Here is a 23,078-nt window from a genome sequence, read left to right as displayed (position 1 = left end):
TCCGAAACACACTTCGCATAACATGTTTCGCAGAAACACTTTCGGTCGAATGGTAATTTTGCAGAAAACTTAGTTGGCATTATTACTACCACGCATAAGATACATTTGGCAGAATATTGTTTTACAGAACATTACTTTGGTCGACTTTGGTTTAGCATAATTGTATGTACCATAATAATCTTATAACATAATATTACATTAGCAGAATTATTACTCGCTATCAGAAAAGAAAAACTGCCCCAGAGTCACCGTTAGGTACGACGACGAGCGAAGCGAGGAGGAGTGTTAGGTATCTTGCATCCCCAACACATCCAACTCGCTGTCAAATAGCAAATTACAACTTTATGCCGCCTAAAAATTATGCACAAATATTATATGCAAATGTATTATTCGACTAGAAGACTATTATGCTCATCAACATTATGACAACAGACGATTCGGTATTACAAAAATCTGCGAAATGATTTGCGCCAAAGCATATTCTGCGTAAGGTGTTTCTGCCAAACTTGACTTCTGCCAAGAACTATTACACGAATCAAATATATGCGTAAAAAGTTTCTGCCAGATAATAGTGAACCGTTCCGCATGTATCCACTGAACATGCGTGCCATGTACCTACGGGGTGTTCCAATTAACTTAATACAAAATAAGTGGTTCCGGTTCTATTAACGACTAAGAATCCTAATAATATAATGCACGTATTCAGGTCTTAAAATTCTATGTTATTAAATTTTGCTAATTTTTTTATAACCAGTGGACACTCTAATTGATAATGCAATCATGGAAAAAATGGATAAGTCGTATTTGCTCCCCAGTCGAAATTGTTCCGCTGTACCTTATGTATTTATTTAGTTCTTCAGTAATTGTATCCGTGTATCATACGATTCTTAATATTTTTTATTAACTTTAACTCGTTCCTTGCGACAAGTCTGGAAAAAATACAAAATACGTTATTACGTGTTTTTTAATAGAGATATTTAGCAGAAGAAAAATGCAAAACTAACTCATGAATAAATTAAAGTTAGTAGGAACTTCTTTCAGTCGTGTCAAATTAAAAGATGACTCACGTTAGACGGCTTTCGTTTGGTATCGAATGGAACACTACCACTACACCGGTCAGGTCACTGGTGATAGAAAATATAGCCACGGATACACAACCTCGGTCTAACAAAAGTCATCTTTAGTCATCAATATCATCATTCTCTGTTTTTTGTCCTATTCTTGTGTGTACATGTACGTACGTGTTTGTGAGCGTCATGAATAAATGTCTTTTATCTTATCTTTTTTATCATGTAAGAAGCAAAACTTACCTTTCGATTAGAACAATGATAACCGCCAGAAGGTATCCAAAAGCTAGAAGCAGGAATGCAGGGGCGGCACCACCAAGTGCCAAGGCTCTGGGAGAACTGCCTTCGCAGGATATCTCAGGACTTTGTGCCTGCCGCTGAATGTGGGAAACCACTCCCGTTTCAAACAAACGCAAGATACTGAAATCAAAGGAAATAATTTGACCGAAGTAAACTTTAGACTAACGGTCACAACAGGGTGAAATAAAGAGGACCGTTGAAACTTTGCATTGCTCTAAAATTTTCAATGGACTCTATTCTCAAATAAAGGTGACAGCTGGTATTTAACTTAGAACTAGCAAAAGCAAATGAGTGGATAAAGACTTTTGAGATCATAATGAACAACTTTTATTATGGCACTAATGTTGAAATCGCGAAAAAATAAATTGGTGTTTTCTTAGAAATGAGCGGTATAATATAATAATAAAATAAATCTGAACGGCACACTTATAGTGACTTTGGTATTTTTGTAAGAACAGCATGCACTTACGTCCAGAACAGTGATATTTGGTGCAGTGGAACTGCTGATGAAGATCAGAACGGAACTCCTTAAATCTGAACGGCATACTTATAGTGACTTTGGTATTTTTATAAGAATAGCATGCATTTAAGTTCAGAACAGTGACATTAATTTAGTTATGTTTGTTAAGAATATTGAGTTTTCAAGTCAAATTTTGTCAAGATTCGAATTTTTATAATCGGATTCATGAGGAAATGAGGAAACTCCTCAAACCTTTACGGTATGAGGTATGTAATTGAAGTTTTAATGCTTCTGCTGCTGCAGTTTTAAAATACCTGCACATTTCTACGTAATCCAACATTCGCAAGTAGCTTTCACCAGAACCCCAAAGACAGCGGTTTTTTTTCTTAAAAATTATTAGTTGCGGTTTTAGCATTGTTTGAAAAGTCACTATGCAAAGTTTGGACGGTCCTTTTTATTCCACCGTGTATAATTACTGTCGGTAGGTACTGGGGAAATGTACTATTTTTTACAGACTTACTTCCAGTTAAAAAACTCTTTATAAGGGCTGTCCTTGGGTATAGCCATATAAAGATCTGTCTTTTCCATAGATTGGAGGGAGCCTAGCTCACAAAGTTCCTCCTGGTTGAAATTGCGAGATATTAACATATTCGCGTTGTATACTTCCGTGTGATATGCGTAGCCTGCAAAAAAGACATATTCAGAATTTCAGAGAGAGAGGTATTAATTTCGACTTTTGCTTCCATAGGTTTTGTGTGGTTGTTCATATAACAATTTTAGGCTTTATAAATGCTATGATGTCATGCTACTTTCCATGCCAGGTTGTAATGATTTTTATGGTTATCATATATATGAAAATTAATGTAGGGTTATTTTTTACTATTTACTACACTATTCAATTCCCGTAATAGCTTTTTAAATGCAACTCTGGTACCTTAAGTTAAGTACCTGGTAAGTTAGTAAACTTTGTTATTCGGCCAGTCATTGGTTACAAATGTTTATCTTACTTCGTTGGTTACAAAGCATTTTATTCAAAACAAAACACCCACCCAATACTTCGATTTAAACTTTGCGCAATTTGCTCAAAGTTTGCCTTGCAGCTCGAAACAACTCGATCGAACATGAATTTCATTTAAATCAAACCTTATGTTTTTTACTTTAAGACGCTACAGGAGCGAAAATGCAAAAATGGAAAGGAGCCCCCTTTCAATTTGGGAATTTTAGATATACTAGTGTTATTTATTAACTAGATTTATCGAAATAGTAGGTACATTTCGTTATTAGTGCGAGAAGAATGACATTCTCGCACGTGTGACGAACGACGTTTTTTAATACAGTTGCGAAAAAACACGACTACAACGAAATAAAACGATTGAAGATTGATAAACAATCTGAACTATCAATTTTCGCATCGACACTGACGCATGTTTTGACAATTCAAAGGCGTATCTTTGAAGCTTTAAACTTGCGTGTATATTTACGATTTTGCTATTCATCCAACACAATTTATTAATTTCATTGTGTGCATAAAACATAAACATTTACGATTTGGGACGATTGTTTAATATAATATAGGTACCTAAGTACATTTTACAAATTGCGTAACATATGGAGGTTTTTGAACGTGCATTAAGTTAAATCATGGTAGACGCCTCTACTTTGACAGTAGAAGACGCGTTTCGTTCTAATCATGTTTTGTTTAAACGACTCATTATGACCGGTTTTTCAAAGTATAAACCATTTTATAAATTATGTTTAGTATGACTAAAAACAAAAAATAAAATATGAAATATTAATAATGTTTTAAATATATTATGTTTTAAATATCACTTAATAGTATGTTTATAGTTTTATTCCGTCTTAGTTAACTAGACTAATATTAAAACAGCTCTGTAAGTAGTCGTAAAATGGAACGTATACTTTTTACGCACTAGTTCGCAAAATACAACTTCTCGCACGCTAAACAGCCAAAAAACGGGCACTTTTTGAGCAACTGTATTAAAAAAATACTATCCATTCAGAACAACTCAGTTAAAAGAGATTGCGTAAAAATCTTTAAAATCGAGGTTCCGCTCTCGACTGTTTCGTCCTTCAAAACTTAATCAATCGTAACGAAATTTGAGAATCTACATAACAATAAAATAATCTGTGTCGGACCCTTTACTTTTTTTGGTTAATTGTTTCCAATTTTGAATACCACACCTTTTTTGCGCCATAATCAATAAGGCCGTTTTTGGAAATTTTTAATGGGCTCTAGCGTCTTTAAAAATAAGAATATCAAAAAAATCAAAACGGTCCGACACAGATAAAAATAAAAATAATCTGTGTTGAAAAAATTTTTTCTCTATCTTTAAAAACCAGGAAGGAAATAGTCGAGAGCGTTTGTATGGAGAATTGACCGCTGTATCGTCTTAAATGCCTCATACGATCAGATTTATTTTATTTTGAAATTTAGATAAATAGGTACATAAAAAAAACCTAGCTGAGCATGTAAGTAATAACGGTGTCCACAGATACATAATGAAGTGGTATAAGATCCACGCATAATCTCGACTGGAAGGGTAATTTGAACTAATGATGCTCCCACACGGGGCTGTTATAAATGTTAATATAACATGGTGTGACAGGGTGTGGGAGCACCATAATCAGAATTTCCAAGTTTTACATTATCAACAATATCAACTACATTGCCATATGTGTCCACTGAACAAGCGTACCAGTGTCCAGTGGACATTTTACCTCCTGCTTTCACCATTTCGATGCCTTTCTCCAAAGGTACTAGTAAGGGTTCTCCCTTCTTTTTCCTAAATACTTTAAACTTCAATTTGTCCTCCACTTCGGCATTCTTTTTATTGTAGTAATATGTTGGATTCTGAAATAAAAAAATTGAAATACCTAACACTATGTTTATTAAAATTTAAAATGCACTAAAATAGTACATTAGGGTAAACTCGCCTCATTCGATGACATGCCTAATTCGGTGATACAAGCTTTGAAGCACTATTCCGAAAAACGATTTTTGGTTGTATCACCGAATTAGGCGTGTCGCCGAATGAGGCGAGTTTACCCTACGATACAAGTGCGTAAAAAAAAGTTCGAAGGGAGTGTTTTAAATCGACAGGAGTTACGAATTTCTTTTTCACACGTGTATCGTACGACGTTTTTCAGTACAGATGACCCTCCGAAGTTTCGACCTGACATTTACAATGAACCACTTCTCGCACTAGCGCGTAAAAAACACCATCTGTACTGAAAATTTTTCTTTCATTATACTTAAATAATTTTTTATCCATGATGGTACCTTTTACTGGTTCGGTAGACGATGAAACCATCGTGCTATGATTTGACAAATTAGTATAGTCTATTCGGAAACAGAAAAGTCGAGGAATGTATGAGCCATGGGGCCTTGTTCTTTCCGTTCTGTGACTTTTCTCTTTCAAAAAATTTCACGCCATTTCCACTCGGACGCTGGCGAACAAATATATGAAAGAGGCGCGTTCCTAGCACACAGTGTAAGCTCGTATAGGTGAATGCTTGCATGAGTGAAATGTGACAGTTTGACTGTTCGCCTGTTTGACAGGCGGTAACTGTGAGGTAACCGAGAGGGGAGTTTCAGCGGGGAGCGAGAGTGGCCAAACTGTACGAAAGTACTCTTTATTATACTGTGCCATTTCTGTGAATAAACAGTTTGTAGTTTTCAAATCTAAAGTTACCTGTAACCACGAACGCGTGTACCCTATATCCTCATATATCAGACACAGTGGGCTCTCAAGAAGTTCCTGCAGGGAGTTGATGGAAGGAGGTGGTCCATTCAGCAGCCAACTGACAACGCTGCTTGTGTAGTAGTTGTAAATGAGGACGCAGGATGTCCCTGTCACTAGGACTGTAAGCTGTCGAGCTGTTGGTACAATCAAGTAACGGACATTCTTACATTAATTTACTGTGTTCCACAGGAAGCTCAAGAAAGCTATGGTTATGGGCTCTGGTTTCCGAACTTACGCCGTGTCTTGCGTGGGCGACGGTCGCGCGACCGTCGCCGTCGCGTCTCATACTTCCATATCGATAAGGTTTGATTTCGTATGCGTCGCATCGCCGTCGCGCGACCATCGTGCGACCGTCGCCCACGCAAGCCACGGCGTAAGTGTCGAAAGAGAGGCCGTTGTGCGTGCTGTGGTTGCCGGCTAGGGGTCTAGCCAACCTGTGTGTTTTCACATTATCTGATCCGATATCGGATGTAGGACCGATATCTTTGATATTTGACTTTTGCCTATGAAATCCTTCCTACATCCGATATCGGATCGGATAATGTGAAAACGCACTAACTCCGCCCAGAAGCGCAGGATCCTAACTAGGTACTCACGTGATTTGGTTTTTCATAAGAAACGCTCTAAATTGCTTCGACATAAAATTCATCAAACATTTCTATACTCCGCTATGTAGCCACAGCTACTGCAAGAAATTCAGTGTGCGTAGCCGAATGTGTTGGATTTGCCATTATAATGTTTAATAATTGTAACATGTTAAGGTACGTTTCTCTCAAACATTTAAATTTATGGCAATAATGTCGGTAGACAAAGAAACCGGGTCGGTCTGGCAAGTTTACCTGGACTGGTTATAAAAGGGACTGCTCGTCGGCGAGCAGTCACTTTTAGTTCTACCAGCGCCACGAACAGAGATAAGTACCTTTATCTGATTATATCATAATAATAATAATAATAATAATAATTGTCTGAATTAATTTATGAAATTATTTGAAGTAACTTAATCTGATTATTTAATAAATACCTGAATTTATTCAATGAAAATTGTCTGAATTAATTTATGAAATGGGTTAATGAAGATGTAATTAAAAAGTTAATGTTTTAGTGTTTCGTTATAAACAACTCTACAACGGTGCCCGATTGATATTCCGAAATAAAATACGCCGATTTTCGTTACGCCGACAACGATTCGCCGACGTCTGTTTTGTCCGAATAACGGTTGGAAGATTCTCATTTCGCATAATATTCGTTCGTAAACGGAGTCGGTAAGCAGAAATTTGATACGCCGATTTACTTTTCGTCGATTACTCATTTAGTAGTTGTAAAAATTGGCCGACAAAAAATTGGTCGAAACACAATAGGTCGAGTGATCATTTGTTTTTTTTTTTTGTGAGTTGGCTGGAACTTGCGTACAAACTATTCTGCGGATTCAAAAATCTAATTGTTAGATCATTTATAAGAGGAAGTCAAATTTAATTCAACTACTTATTTATATTAATCCTCATGTTCATTTCTAAGGATTAATTTGAGTAAATTACGTATTATTGTTTACAGCTCACCAAATTTTTACTTTAATTTTTTTTTTCACCACACCAACTGGTAAAGGCTCTCTTTGCTATTTGAAAACAGATAGCAAAATTGTATTGTAGCCACAAGAGAGCAAAGTAATTTCATACAAATTTTAACTTGATGTCTTAAGCTGGCTGGTAGATTTTACCTAGAAATGATGATTTTGAATAATAAATATTGAATAAATTGATGGATTTGATTTAGTTTGATGTGTGTGTGTGTGTGGTGAAAAATTTTGTGTTTCACTCGGTGGCAAAGTTTCTTTAACCTTCGTGCCTTGAAACCCTCGCAACGCTCAAGATTCAACTTCTTGAACCACTTGCTACGCTCGCGGTTCAATATTGGAATCTTTCGCTTGTTCGGGTATCAATTTTGGCATCTGCGGTTAAACAACAACTTTGCACCCTTGTAAAACAAATAACTATAGTTCTCCCATTCGGAAATTAGCACTTTTCTGTTCAAGAATATAATGTAGCCAGTATATGTAAATTATTACCGCAACTAAAAGAAGAAGTACTTGATTAATAAAAAAACGTGTCTATTAAGTGCGTAATTTTTTTACAACAGCGATAATTCATTCATTCGTAAATATTTTAACAATGTATAAAATGTGAAACGTTATTCGACTGAACATGGCCTAAACGAAAATATTACTTTGCTAAATGAAAAATGTCCAATAATAGTTCGGATAATTTGCACAGAAGCGAACTGAACTTTATGCGAACCAAGATTCTACGTAACGTTATTCGACCAAAAGTGACAGCGATAGTTTGATTATTCGGCTAAATGGCATTCGGCGAATCGTTGTCGGCGAATCAATAATCGGCTAAAAAATTGTCGGAGAATCATTAGGTAGCCCTCTACAACGCTGTTTATGTCTGATTATTTAATAATAATTACCCGTTTTTAACTATGAAAATTAATTAATGAAAACTACCTGAATAAATTGATGAAACTGACTAATGAAATTGTAATTAAAAATAAGCATATTTTACTATTTCATTATACGTAACCCTGGAAAATAAAACTGCTATCAGAAAGTAGGTTAGGTTAGGTAATAATATGGGCAACAATTAATATGGCAATAATTTCTTATGGCGTTTGAATATTCTATGAAACCATATTATTGCACTTAATAATATGGCTAACAAATAGTATGGCATTGTATGATTATGGAAGGTAATATTCGGATAAACAACGAGTATGTCATATGATTTTTATGGTAAACAAATCATTCGGGCAAATGAAATTCAGGCAAGTTAGATTCGGGCAAATGAATATTATGTTAAATGACTGTCGGGCAAACAATAGACAACCCTAATTTTAAAAACACTGATATATTTTTTTTGTTTATGTATTTAGCAAAGTGGCAGTTTTCACTTAATAAATAAAAATTTGATACTAATAAGTGACTCAAGATCGATGTTTTCAAGCAAATATGTACGTTTCAAAAATCGTTTTTATTTTTTTTTAATACTCGCTTTTCAATTGTCCAATATTTGTTTTCGCTTACATTTTATAATGATTTTTCTCCACTTTGACCAGAATGAGACCTAAGTGGATTGCCATTGTAATGAGATACAAAAAAATTGGCAATCGATATGTGATTTACTTTAGGTGGTTTCGTTGTTTATTTCACTATACTATACCAAAAACAAACAAATTAGTAAGTAATTAAACCTGCCTACCTACAAAAATGTCAAATTTAAAAGTAGTATATTAGTGTTTTCTTCAGATAGTGGCATGGCTTCAAAGTGAAAGTTATTGGTTTATTTAAATACAGTAGTTTATTTACATACTTACGTTGTACATCATAAAAAAAATAGACACAAAACTTGCTGCTAGAAATGCTGTGCTTATTTTAACCTGTTCCTGCCCACCATGTAGGTACAGTTTGAGGTATTTAAATTTAAACCAAATTATTTAATAAATATGGTAGACTTTCTTTACCTACCTAATTAATAAAAAAAAATAGATTCAAAACTTGCTACTATAAATGCTGTGCTTATTTTAAGAAACGCTTAAACGTTTGTATCCCGCACTAACGTATTTCAAAATTATTTCACCAATTGCGGACCAATAAAATTTACTTTTAGTACCCAACAGTAATGTTACACACACATCCCTATTGGTTTGAATTCAATTAACATTAAAACTTTTTCCAAGTAGCTGTTACTTCGGACAAACTACTGATCTGATAAATGATAAATCTATTTATCATCATTGCGAGTATGTTTACAATTTTGTCTTCTCTTTTCGTTGAGAAGTAACGATTAAGAAAGTGTCTGAGATTTTAATTCTACTTTCACGTTTGTGTGTCTGTTATCGCATATCTTAGGCTCAAAAACGAATAAAGTTTTATTTATTTATTTGAACTTTATTGCACAAATTAACAATAACAAGTACAAATGGCGAACTTAACGCCTTAAGTCATTTTCTATCAGTCAACCATTGGGCAAAACAGAGATAGTCTGGTGGGCGCCATTAAAAAAGCCAGTATGAGATTTTAATGATTAAATACAAGTTGATTCTATTATAAAATAAACATATATAGATACAATAAATGAACTTACATACATATTAATATATACGTAGATAAATAAATGGACCTAGTGCAAATAAAGGCTTACGCAACTTGCTTTATAAAGAGAGTTTACTCTGTGCTTGCCTGGTTTTCGAGTTTGGGTAGATTATTATCTACAAAGAATTTTTATTGATTTCCGTTAATATTAGGGAACGGTTCTTTAGGTAAATTACAATTAATTTCTGTAAGAAAATATTGTTTTTTCTCTTACTGTTATCGAGTTATTCAGGGAATGAATTTAGTGGCTCAGTAAGCGTAGTAATAAAGGCTGCCTTTGTAATTCCTTATCATTATTTATTGTTACATGTGTCGTCATTTACTTGAGACTGACTTTATTGTTTCTACGGGTCTCTCACATGATTGACAAATTTATAATGTATGAAAACGGTTAAAAAAAACCTTTTTTCTAATTTAATAAGTGATTTGCCGAGTGGTTCCTGATAGGGATCCTGGCGACTGTCAAATTTAACAAAAAAAAAGTGTTTTCATATCAGCGGGTTCGTTTATACAAACCAATTATTAATTTGGTCTCCCAACAAGAAAGTCATTATTAAAAAAAGGAAAGCAAAAAAAATAAGATTAATAAATTAAATTATGAACAATAATACAAATCTCACAGAACAAGATTCTGCAAAAAAAAAGGTAGGTACTTATTCATCTTTCATGCTGAGTAGAGTACCTACGGAAAATAGTGTGAATAGATTCAAATAAGATTCTTTGGGAAAAGGGACCATTTTCAAAATATAACTGTATAAATAAGTGGGCGATTCTATATGCTTCTTTTCCTGATTATTCGTCACGTTTATGCTTTACTTCTCAAGATAGCTCATTACATAGTTAATATGTGATACTGTAATGTTTAATAAATATATTAGGTATACTATTTACTGAAAACTATTGCTGATAAAGCGTTATTTACCATGTAATAAGCTACAAATAAGGGAAGATGAGTTTTCAGTTTGTATGGCATTTGCATCTTACATGACATGCCCTTCATAAAATATTATGTCGTTAGGTCAGACTGGCCGAGCTGTTTGGAAGATATAATAATATTCACACTTGTTGATTGATCGTGAAGTAATCAGAAATAAATATATAGCTCGATTAATTGAAGTCCTAGGATATTTTTTTTTTTTTTTTTTTTTTATGGGATAGGAGGCAAACGAGCAGACAGGTCGCCTGATGGTAAGCGATCACCGCCGCCCATGGACACCCGAAACACCATTGGATATTGTATCTTTTTACAGTACAGTACAAAGATAAAAACATTTTGTGATAAAACTTGATGAAAGATATACCTATCGATGATGCTATATCTGTAAAGAAAATGTAAAATAGTATACAAAATGATAAATGGCCATATTAAGTGCTGATTATCTTAAAGCATTCCGCAAAAAAAAACTGGCTATATTTATTGTGTACTTGCTATACTGTTACATTAATTTAAGGTTACAATAAATAACTGAAAAAAAAAGGTAGCTTTTTTGCCGATTGCTTTAAGTCCGGATTAGCCGTGTTGGATATATACATATGTAATAAAATGTGTAATATATATTATATACTATGTATAATTGACAACGTTTCAAAATTTTCAGTGTCCCTAAGTTGAAAACCATTTCGAGATATAATATTAATATAATTTTTTTCCCGTATTTTTATGATAACAAAAAAATCTTAAAAAATAGTTTAATGGGGATGTGACCTCAATAGCTGATTTAGAGCTGTCACTATAACAAAAGAAACTTCCAGTTAGGAAGTCACTTGAGTTTGACAGTGACACTTGACAGTCAGACATACCGGACTGTTTAAGCTGAATGTTAAAACTTTTTTTTTGGAAATTATTTTGTCGTTTTCTTAAGTGTATGAATCAACACATGTGAAGTCATAAAGCTGTGTCTTCTCAAGCTCTTTCTACTCGAAGTAGTAATAAGGGACTTTCTCATTAAAATAGCAGTTTTTGGAAAAATAAAAAAATACGTGTATCTTTTAGTATTGAGTTCTTTCAAACCAAACAATAAAAAGTAGTACTCAAAAATATGAAATGTTGTCAATTGTATATATACTGCTGGTCGGTTATGTGTCTGATGATTGCTTGACGTCATGGTGCAGCAGGTGACGGAGCTTTCATGCCAGGGCACATAGCTACAAAAATACTGTTGGTCGGTTGTGTGTCTGATGATTGCTCGACGTCATGTCGCAACAGGTGACGGAGCTTTCATGCCAGGGCCCACAGCTACAAAAATACTGTTGGTCGGTTGTGTGTCTGATGATTGCTCGACGTCATGTCGCAACAGGTGACGGAGCTTTCATGCCAGGGCCCACAGCTACAAAAATACTGTTGGTCGGTTGTGTGTCTGATGATTGCTCGACGTCATGTCGCAACAGGTGACGGAGCTTTCATGCCAGGGCCCACAGCTACAAAAATACTGTTGGTCGGTTGTGTGTCTGATGATTGCTCGACGTCATGTCGCAACAGGTGACGGAGCTTTCATGCCAAGGCCCACAGCTACAAAAATACTGTTGGTCGGTTGTGTGTCTGATGATTGCTCGACGTCATGTCGCAACAGGTGACGGAGCTTTCATGCCAGGGCCCATAGCTACAAAAATACTGTTGGTCGGTTGTGTGTCTGATGATTGCTCGACGTCATGTCGCAACAGGTGACGGAGCTTTCATGCCAGGGCCCACAGCTACAAAAAAATGCTGGTCGGTCACAAGTCTGATGTTTGCCTGGCTTCACGGGCAGCAGGTGATGGGGCTTACATGACAAGGCTTGTGGCTACTTAGTATAAGAGTAAGATTAAGATGTATAACTATGTAAATACTTTTGTACTTCGAGATCGAAGTACTTGTCAGTATGGCCGTGTTGGATTTGCCATTATAATGTTTAATAATTGTAACATGTTAAGGTACGTTTCTCTCAAACATTTAAATTTATGGCAATAATGTCGGTAGACAAAGAAACCGGGTCGGTCTGGCAAGTTTACCTGGACTGGTTATAAAAGGGACTGCTCGTCGGCGAGCAGTCACTTTTAGTTCTACCAGCGCCACGAACAGAGATAAGTACCTTTATCTGATTATATCATAATAATAATAATAATAATTGTCTGAATTAATTTATGAAATTATTTGAAGTAACTTAATCTGATTATTTAATAAATACCTGAATTTATTCAATGAAAATTGTCTGAATTAATTTATGAAATGGGTTAATGAAGATGTAATTAAAAAGTTAATGTTTTAGTGTTTCGTTATAAACAACTCTACAACGCTGTTTATGTCTGATTATTTAATAATAATTACCCGTTTTTAACTATGAAAATTAATTAATGAAAACTACCTGAATAAATTGATGAAACTGACTAATGAAATTGTAATTAAAAATAAGCATATTTTACTATTTCATTATACGTAACTTAATAGTAACCATGTTTATGATTTTACTCCCTTGTTGAGTATATTTTGATGTGTCTCTAACGAGTAAATATATAATTGGTGTCATTGATTTATAACCAACGCAGTTTTATTATGTCCCATATTTGCCAATTGAATTACATATTTAAATTTATCCCAAAAACAAATTTAATTAGGATCGCTTAAATGGAGAATTGCCCGAATTGTAATACAAATAAATGTTTACAATTATTTTATCATATTAGTCACTTCAGGTCATATGACATTTGGGTAAAGCTAATTTGTTCTTTGGAAGTTAGTTATTTCGTCATATTAGTAGTCACTATAGGTCATATGACATTTGAGTAAAGCTAATTTGTTCCTTGGAAGTTAGTTACCTCTCTTGAAGTAAAAACGTTGATTATTATTTTGGACAAAAGGCTGCATATCCCTTTAACATACTCTGTCGCATAATTGAATTGATATGATCTCTCAAACAAGCATAAAATAAAAACGTTTCATTATATAACCAAAATGCTAAATAATGCACAAACGCTATCGATAATATCTCTTTCGTATCGCTTTTGCGTATTGGCGCGACAGAGCCAGACTACATTTCTGCGGCGTCTCGGTGGCGTTTCGCGTCGCAGAAATGTCATTCGGCTACGGGGCCAGAGGTGTGTAAGCTCGTAGCTCTAGCTACTGGAAGCATGTGAGCGGTTAAGTGTCTCCGCGGGCTTCTCGGAGTGACCTCGTCGTTTTGAGGATTTGAGCCCGTTGTGTGGAGAAAGGTAGTTAAGAATAATAAGATATGTCCTACAAGATAAACACCAATAAATAATGAAAACCCTTACCAGATGATTCTCGTCCTGATTCATCAACACCACCATCCTCAAAAACTAAAAAATAAGGCAGATATCAGTACACAATTTAAAAATCACTGAATCCCGTAGTCTTTACTATACATACATTGCTGACAAAACGTAGCTGCCACAGAGAATACAGCGTACTGAAGAGCAGCCGGTCTTCGTTCAGCTCTGGCCGTCAGAAACAAGACCAGAGCGCACAGGAAAATCACAGCCACAACGCAACCCCACACGCCGTTGGTCAGCGGCCGTAGGAATTGGTTCTCGAACTTTCCAGGGCCGGTGGTGGGGATGCGGTAGTAGTATCGTGTCCTAAAAAAAATAACCTCTAAACACCCATCACACAAGCAAAATTGCCGATCAAATTTGAATCCATAGCGTTAGAAAAGAAAGTTGAATTTCTTTCGTTTTGAAAATCGAACGAATGAAAACAAAAGCAACTCTATTCTATTTGAACTAGTACTAAGACATTGCACCCCAAGAGGTTAAAGTTTGAACAACTTCGGCGTTGGCGTCTCCATTTATACAGTCAAAATATCATACTCAATAGATGACACAGGCGACGATACAATGCCCACTCTTTTGAAAATCTCCGATGTCACGCGTAGAACTGGCGTAACGTCTTGGTCTTTGAAATATATCGAAGTAGCAACCGCCTTGAAAAAAAGGATTGTAATAAAAAACTGAAATATGTATCTAACTATTGTATAAACGATAAAATATACCAAAAACTTTCTCAATTTAAGATGATATATTTAATTATGATGCGAGGTAGGGTAAACTCGCCTAATTGGATTCGGAATAAGCACTATTCCGAAAGACGATTTTTGGTTGTTTCACCGCGAGTTTACCCTACGAGTATTTAAAACTGCAGAATCGCAAAGATTGATTTGATGTTTATTCAAAAAAGAAAATAATATACCGGCGTAGCGTTTCTTTCGAATTTCCCGATCCATCTGTCTACGATCGTATAGTTATATCTGTAAACATGTTTAAATTAATAAAATAAATTCGTGATAATTTTTGCAAAATTTATTTTATTTATGAGGATTGTTCCTGTCCAATATGAAGTGAAAGTAAAGTTTTCGAAAATGGAACACGAAACGAATTGAAATCCTTATTTCAATCAGGTACATCTATACTTATATGAAAGTGTTTGTGTATGTTTGTTTGTCCGTCTTTCACGGGAAAACGGAGCGACAAATTGACGTGATCTTTTAAAGTGGAGATAGTTGAAGGGATGGAGAGTGACATAGACTACTTTTTGTCTCTTTCTAACGCGAGCGAAGTTGCGGGCAAAAGCTAGTAATTAATAGAACTAAAATTCAATCAGCTCACCTAATATTATGTAGCTCCGCTAGTTCTACCAATACCCTGGTGCCTATTGTAGTCACAACCGCGACGCCAGGCGCGGGGACGTCTTCTATAAGCATGTTCACGTCAAACTCTCTGGGCGGCGTTGACATCTGCAAATTGATAATAGAATATAATAGGATAGAATAGAATAGAATAGAATAGAATAGAATAGAATAGAATAGAATAGAATAGAATAGAATAGAATAGAATAGAACAGAACAGAACAGAACAGAACAGAACAGAACAGAACAGAACAGAACAGAACAGAACAGAACAGAACAGAACAGAACAGAACAGAACAGAACAGAACAGAACAGAATAGAATAGGATAGGATAGAATAGGATAGGACCCCCCCCGAGGGTGCCCACCTTGCCGTGGTGGGGGGGCTTAGTAACCGTGGACTGGTCACCCACGGCGAAGCTAAGAGGTACCCAGGGCCGGCTTGTTGCTGGGCGAGCTGGCCCGAGGAGGATGCTCCAAATGGGCTTGTAAAGCCCACTTGAGACGCATTTGGGAGGACTGCCGTGGGAGGGAAGATCCGGCAGTATGGGATGCCGCTCTGTGCCCTCCCTCGGTAGCCGAGGCGGGATCGCAGGGGGAGAGGCGTGATGGTATAGCGGTGCGCCACTCTCCCTACCCCCTGCGACCTTGGTGGGGCCGCAAGGGAAGAGGAGTGCCGGTATTACGGTGCGCCGCTCTCCCTATCCTTTGCGGCCGACTTGGTTAGCGGTGGAACCAAGGACCATTTCCACTGCCGGGCGCCGGAACTCTTCTGGCGCCCATGGCCTCTTTGTGGCGGACTCGAGGGGGTCCGTCACTATACCCATAAGTGGCCGAGGAGGAAGGTGCGCCCTGATATCTGGCGCACTCATTGTGAAGGGCCGTTGGGCATTCGCGTAGGAGCTGCACGTGGGCGGCTGCCGCCGGCGGGGTCGCCGTTGTGAGCGCAAACAAAGCGGCGAGGTGGCATGTGGGGGGGTTTTTAGTGGGTATACCGTGGCCTCATTAGCCAATACGGGAGTCCCACATAACCGCTCGGGTCCCCCCTCGCACCCGAGTGGTATGCGGATCGCATTTTCCCCCCCTAAACAAAAAAAAAGCATAGAATAGGATAGAATAGAATAGAATAGGATAGAATAGGATAGAATAGGATAGAATAGGATAGAATGGAATAGAATGGAATGGAATGGAATGGAATGGAATGGAATGGAATGGAATGGAATGGAATGGAATGGAATGGAATGGACTGGAATGGAATGGAATGGAATGGAATGGAATGGAATGGAATGGAATAGAATAGAATAGAATAATATAAATAGAATAATATGGAATAGAATAGAATAGAATAATATAAATAGAATAATATGGAATAGAATAGAATAGAATATTTTTAATTCGAAAGCACACAGATAATAAACAATTTTTCATCACACCCGCACTTTAAATGTGCTATTGCACGCAGGCGGAGCGTGAGTTATAGAAAAATCGTTCTCCCAAGGGAATAATGAAATTTCTTGTACCGTACTTAACTTTTTTACATCTATTTACATATTTTTTACATTGCGAGTGTGATGAAAAACATTGTGTGTAACTCGTTAGTAATATTCAACTTCCTCCCCTTGTTGCACAATGTACTATTACACTGACATAAAATAGTAATAAAGTGCCACGAAATGGCCTCACCTTAGCATATTGCTGGCGACTTCCAGTGCTGGTCTTCCGGTGAGACCATTAAGTCAGAAAAATCACGGAAGGTAACATACAAAAGAAACAAAAAAAGCATTTTAAAATAAAAACATGACAAGAATAACAACATGGCTAGACGGACTTTACGTTTTAATGGCGGATAAGTTAATGGAATGGCACAGAAAAGTATGAGCGATTCTACTAGAATGGTATGGGCATGTGCTGCGATGGTATGAATGTCAAAGGAAGTAACGGGAGAGGAAAACTGAGGAAAAGGTGGATGGACTATGTGGAAGATGATATGAAACGGAAACAAGTGAATGATGAGATGACGGGCGATAGAGAGGTATGGAAGATAATGTTTCTGCGCCGACTCCAAATGACTGGGACGAGGGCCCGAATGGCGATGAATGGAACAGCACTTTTGCTACGTAATGATGTCTACATGGAATCCATTTTATATTACCGTCATATCATAAAATAAAATAGGTACATAATCTACTCTAAATAAATATTCTCGGTTTATAAGCTTAGGTACTTACAACACCGACATAATTTATGGTCGAATTTTCAAAATCCCATCGTCTGTAGTACTTATAAGCATTCAAATTATTTATCAAATCTGAGAAAAGAGAAGATATTGTAAAAATACAAAAAACGTGAACAGCGTGCTAACCGATAGTGACATGCCAAGATAACTTGGCAACGATACTGACAGTAAGTAACCTCGGAGTTTGACGAAGCGAGGTTGTCAAAATCTTTTCCAAGTTATCTCGGGCTCACTCTATCAGTTTAAAGTTCGTTCAAGAATAAGGGCCGGTTGCATCAAACCGTCTGTCACCGTTAAAGCATTCCTTATTTTTTTATTTTATGGCAAGTTCCATAGTCGTCTGCTGCGTGACGATGATGTGTCTGTCAAATGTGGTTGATGCAACTGATACTAAGTCTATTGAATTAAGTTAATACTCTCTTAAATGAGGAAAGTAAAATGTAAAAATATCATATATTAATACATACATACATACATACAGTCACACCTGTATCCCATAAAGGGGTAGGCAGAGCACATGAAACTACTAAAGCTTCAGTGCCACTCTTGGCAAATAAGGGGTTGAAAGAAAGCGAAACTGTGGCATTGCAGTGTCAGGTTGCCAGCCTCTCGCCTACGCCACAATTTAACCCATTTATATTTTATTTATTTATTTATATTAATATACAGTAAGTCATTAAATAAGTACCTGTTTTGTTTCTCCAATTTCCTACTTTCTTTACTACGACATCACCACCTCGTATTTTGCCGAAATTATACACTTCATAAATATTATTTTCGGATCCTGTAAAATTTAAAACTAACATAAGATCGAACTGTCTCTGATGGAAGCAGAAGGTAAACATAATTTACAGATGTGAGAAAATATTTTCCTTTCTTCGTACTCTTACGGAAACGTACGAACGTGTCATGCTATTTCAGTTAAGGTACAGCGGGGCAAATCTCGACTGGGGGGCAATTATAACTGATCCATTTTTTTCCATTATTATTAGGCTTAGGACTTTTTATGGCATACCGTGGTTCTAAAATCCGTGGAGTCGCCATATGAAAAATTTTCAAAGTCAAAGTCCAACAGTATGATGTCACATTAAAAATATAATTTATACACACTGTCACATCGTCACTGAGTTCATTTTAATCGAACGTAGTTGATTTTATCTTAATAGTAATTTTTTGGTATTATTATATAGGATTATGATTAAATTTACTAATAAATAACATTATTAGTTAATATTAACTACTTCGATTAAAATTAACTAGGTAACGTTGTGACAGTATGTATAAATATTTATATTTAATATGACATCATACTGTTGGACTTTGACTTTGACTTCGAAAATTTTTCATATGTCGACTCCACGGATTTTAGAACCGTTCAAGACGTACTGACACTGTCTGAACTAGCATGACAAATACGAACGCTCCCGTAATAACCTAACCACAAAATTAAAATTTAAACGAAAAAACCCCCGACCGCGACATAGAAAACCGATTTTCATGAAACATGGCTAAGAACACTCCCGACTAACTCAGCTTTCAGACAAAAAAACTGAATCTAAATCGGTTCATACGTTTGGGAGCTACGATGCCATGGACAGACATACACACAGACAGACAGACACGTCAAACTTATAACACCCCGTCGTTTTTAAAAGACGGGGTTTAAAAATACGAAGGAAAAAAGCTTTTTGCTCTACATCTGTAGGTATTACCTTTCTGTAGAGACAGTGTGATGTCGGCATCTACGCTCAAATTCAATTTTTGGAACGTGCCAATAAACCGTGACATGTTTTCGTTCATTTCAACGGAGTTTGATACATTAGACATCCAAGTATCAACATTTATTACCAGCCATTTGTGATATGCATTGAATAACAGTTTCTTAGATGCCTGAAAGACACCATAGGTGAGCATTTCTTTTTTTTTGCCACTTTTATGAAGTGTGATATTTTTGAAAAAAAAAAAATGCTATTTCTACTCAGAATTACTAGCCTTTTCAATCCTAGTAGTTAAAAAAATTGTCCCATACGATTTTTTCTTATTTTGTTACCATTTTCCGTACATGTTGTATGGGGTAACAAAAGAGGAAAGTAACAAAAATGTATGGAAATTCTGGGACACTTTTTGTCTCCCAGTGAGATTGAAAGTACTCGTGATTCTGAGTACAATTGACCTAAAATTCCCTAAAACAATAAAAAAAAAATTATTGGCAAAAAAAAAAAGAAATGCTCAGGTATATGATGATTTGAAATATTAATGGAATAGAGTGTTATGAAAAAGTACACATATGAATAGCACTAGAGTTATATTGACCGAGATATAGACCGTGATTACCTTTTTGGAGTTTTCCGTGATCATGATGCATGCAACTGCGTCGAAATATCGGGAGCTCGACAAAAATCAAAAAGGTAATCACATAGAACGTAAATGTGTCGCTTAATTTCAAAACTGGGTAAATCCATTTTGCTATAAGGTTGATTATCTTTCAGAACATAATTATATTTTTTATAATTATATATTCAACCTTAAAGCAGAATGGATTTACCCAGGTTTGAAGTTAAGCGACACAAATATAAGTTTAATGAAAATAACTGCCAATCGTTCAAAACTCTTAAAATCTAGAACTCGTTTTTTTTTCTTTAGCTTAAAGTTGTTGTCGTCCACCCAACGAGCCAACGGATGTCAGGCACCTTTTACATCCGAAAGCGGCCACCATTCTGTCAACATTGTACTCCAACTGCCATGACTCTGTCTGGCAACAGGTTCCGTCCAATTCAATTTGACTATTATTATTTACGATACAAACCACACTTACATATATAAGTACTTCTTCGTAGAGTGGACATTTAGTATCAATTAAAACGCCAACGTCAATAGATCCTGGGTTTAGGCATAGACCTAATGAATCTAGATCTGACAGAGAATCATCAATTCCAACATGAGAAACAGCAATTGATACTTTTGAGGCATTTATTGCAAATTTTAGATACCCTGAAAAATATATACACACTTTTTTGGTATCTTGTTTGTGTACAGTCGCGTTTAGTTACATACACACAGTTATATGAACAAATATAATTATCGGGACACGCATTTATGGTCTGAAATCTCATAATATTAGGGTCACGTCGGCGCGATTTGGTCAAGATTTATCAAATATTAGCTCTAAGTACATGGATCGAATATGCCAGTGACAAAAAATGTATATAAGTATTTTTTTAAAGAAACATATCATTTTCCTTTCATGTATCCGATTCATATTTAGCTAATATTTTACGTTAATACTTGATAATTGAACGCACCGAGTTATAAAAAGAACAGTATGTGGACAATTAATAAAGGTATTAGCTAAAATTTAGTATTAATTTAATATGAATCGGATATATCAAAGAAAATTGATATGTTTTTGTATGATATGTTTATGTATTATTTTATAAATAAATAATTGTACCGTGGGTGTTAGGCATACGTATATGTCTAAATAAATGCATACTTTTATACATATAAAACATCAGTGACTCAGGAACAAATATCTGTGTTCATCACACAAATAAATGCCCTTACCGGGATTCGAATCCAGTACCATAGGCTTAGCAGGCAGGGTCACTACCGACTACGCCAGACCGGTCAATTTTAAATCAGAGTTTGCTATAGACAGAGCCGGCACAAATATATTGCGTCTCATTAACAACTTAAGTGAGAATCCCACAACAAACTGTAGTTTGCATACAAGTTCCAGTTTAAGCGCAATCCATTTGTCGACCCTCGCCACCCTCGTAACGCCCACCATACAAACCGAGACAATAGGAATGATACTTTATTTTTTTACATGAAAGTTAAAATTCCATTGAAACTGTTGTGCATCTTAATGGACATTGGGCGGAAAGAGGCTACGTCTCGGCCGCAAACGCACGCTCCGCACACACTCGACGAGACTACAAACAAACCGGTAGCCTTACCGCGGGTGCACTAATATGCTTGGAAAATTAATATGCATAGAGAGTAAGCTATGAAAATATTGTACCTAAACTTGTCAAATTTATCTCCTCACTCATTATTCGAACATCACATATGGTTATATATTTTACATTTTTTTACGACCGGAGTAGGTTGTATGTCGGTAGGACGGATGCAAAGACGATGATCGTGGGTTCTAATCCCGGTAATAGTCTTTATTTATCTGATGAACACAGATATAAATGTTCCCGAGTCATGATTGCTATCGTCGCTTTAGCGCCGGTAGGTACAAGCTTTGGTTCGTTTCGAGCTAGGTTGAATCTAAAAAATAACCTTAAAAAAATGTTAAAACCTCTAGTCTGTTAAAAGAAAATAAGCTTCTAAATGACTTACAACTCCTATCCCCGCAAGTGAGCAAACAAATAGATTTCACATCTCTAGCTTTCAACAAGTCTAAAGAAAAATCTATGACGTTATGTTCAAAACTTGCTACTGAAGATAATAGACAAAAGATAATACTTTTACGGAGCATCTTGGCTGAAATACAAGTGGTGGAGTACGTTGACGCTCTTATAAACTTGGACTAGTATTTATTATTTGTGTCTATTGATGGCAGTAAAGTACAGTTAGTTTAAAAAGCTTTAGGAGAAATAGAACGTGATTTTTTTATTTTTTTCTTCTAAATGTTAAGTTTTAATCGGACAAAGTGCCGACGGTTAAAGTGGCCAAATTTTCCTGACAAAAATACTAAGTACTTCCTTGGGACTTCCGCTTCCGAACGCCATCTTAGAGGTTTTGTGTGGCGAATAATTTATTTTTCTTTTGCTCATTAATGTTGTTTAAAGTGTAATATCGATAGCTTATTATGCAGTAAACTAATGTTGTAGTGAGAAACTGATGAAGAATTAATCTCGAAACGCGTTTAGCAGCCTCTTTTTTATCATCAACGGCCGGTAGTCCACGTGCTCTTGTAAAATCTAGCTATCAATTTACAAGTGCCAACTCACCGTACACTGTCGTAATTACCGTACCAAAATCAATAACAATTAGCTTATATTACCTTGACACTGGCAAAATAGTCCCAATGGACTGAGGCCATTTAATTTTAAAAACTTAAGTACTTCCTTCTACCGTGTAACATAAAACTCACGGTTGGCTTCTAACAGATATTGTTTTCAACCGACTTCTTTACCCAGAAGAAGGTGGCTTTATATTCATAATTTATATCGGGGAGGTATTTAGTTTTCTTTAATGTATCACCGATTACTCCGAGATCAGCGGTCCGATTTCAAAAATTTTTTTTTTGTTTGATAACCACTTTTATACTGAAGATGTAGCAAGTACACATACTTATTCAAAATTAAATTAGTGAACTTACGCATGTTTGCTGACTTTGATGTGTAAATTAGTATTTGTGGAAATATCAGACATTTTTTCTACAGACTATACCTAGAATCATTTTATAATTTCATTGCAAATTATATCAATTGAGTTGTCACAATCAAATGTTTGCAAGACAATTGCAAGATT

At 35.9% G+C, this 23,078-nt stretch overlaps 1 protein-coding gene across 1 annotated transcript; it reads right to left on the bottom strand.

Moving 5' to 3' along the window:
• Positions 1 to 489: 489 nt before the first annotated feature.
• On the bottom strand, positions 490 to 22,080 carry LOC125233256 (ionotropic receptor 75a-like). Its single transcript, XM_048139195.1, has 15 exons — positions 21,942 to 22,080; positions 20,407 to 20,582; positions 19,304 to 19,481; positions 18,280 to 18,375; positions 17,584 to 17,663; positions 15,337 to 15,464; positions 14,921 to 14,978; positions 14,542 to 14,654; positions 14,102 to 14,310; positions 13,987 to 14,031; positions 5,541 to 5,725; positions 4,567 to 4,699; positions 2,348 to 2,510; positions 1,311 to 1,487; positions 490 to 929 (listed from the first exon to the last, which is right to left on the bottom strand). Exons 1-15 carry the CDS (start codon positions 22,078 to 22,080, stop codon positions 857 to 859), a joined length of 1,953 nt encoding a protein of 650 aa, XP_047995152.1. The 3' UTR covers positions 490 to 856.
• Positions 22,081 to 23,078: the final 998 nt, after the last annotated feature.

The sequence above is a fragment of the Leguminivora glycinivorella genome, chromosome 14 (assembly GCF_023078275.1).
Source record: "Leguminivora glycinivorella isolate SPB_JAAS2020 chromosome 14, LegGlyc_1.1, whole genome shotgun sequence".
Lineage (NCBI taxonomy): Eukaryota > Metazoa > Arthropoda > Insecta > Lepidoptera > Tortricidae > Leguminivora > Leguminivora glycinivorella.
Note: the sequence above shows the minus strand (reverse complement) of the source record. Positions and strands in the feature narration are given on the sequence as shown.

Excerpts from the sequence above, each read along its gene's own strand:
- LOC125233256 (XM_048139195.1), bottom strand. The coding sequence starts at position 22,080 with ATGCTCCGTAAAAGTATTATCTTTTGTCTATTATCTTCAGTAGCAAGT. Across the intron at positions 14,032-14,101 it reads AGCTACGTTTTGTCAGCAAT|TTTTTGAGGATGGTGGTGTT; the intron begins GTATGTATAGTA and ends CTTATTTTTTAG. Across the intron at positions 4,700-5,540 it reads ACACGCGTTCGTGGTTACAG|AATCCAACATATTACTACAA; the intron begins GTAACTTTAGAT and ends TTTTTATTTCAG.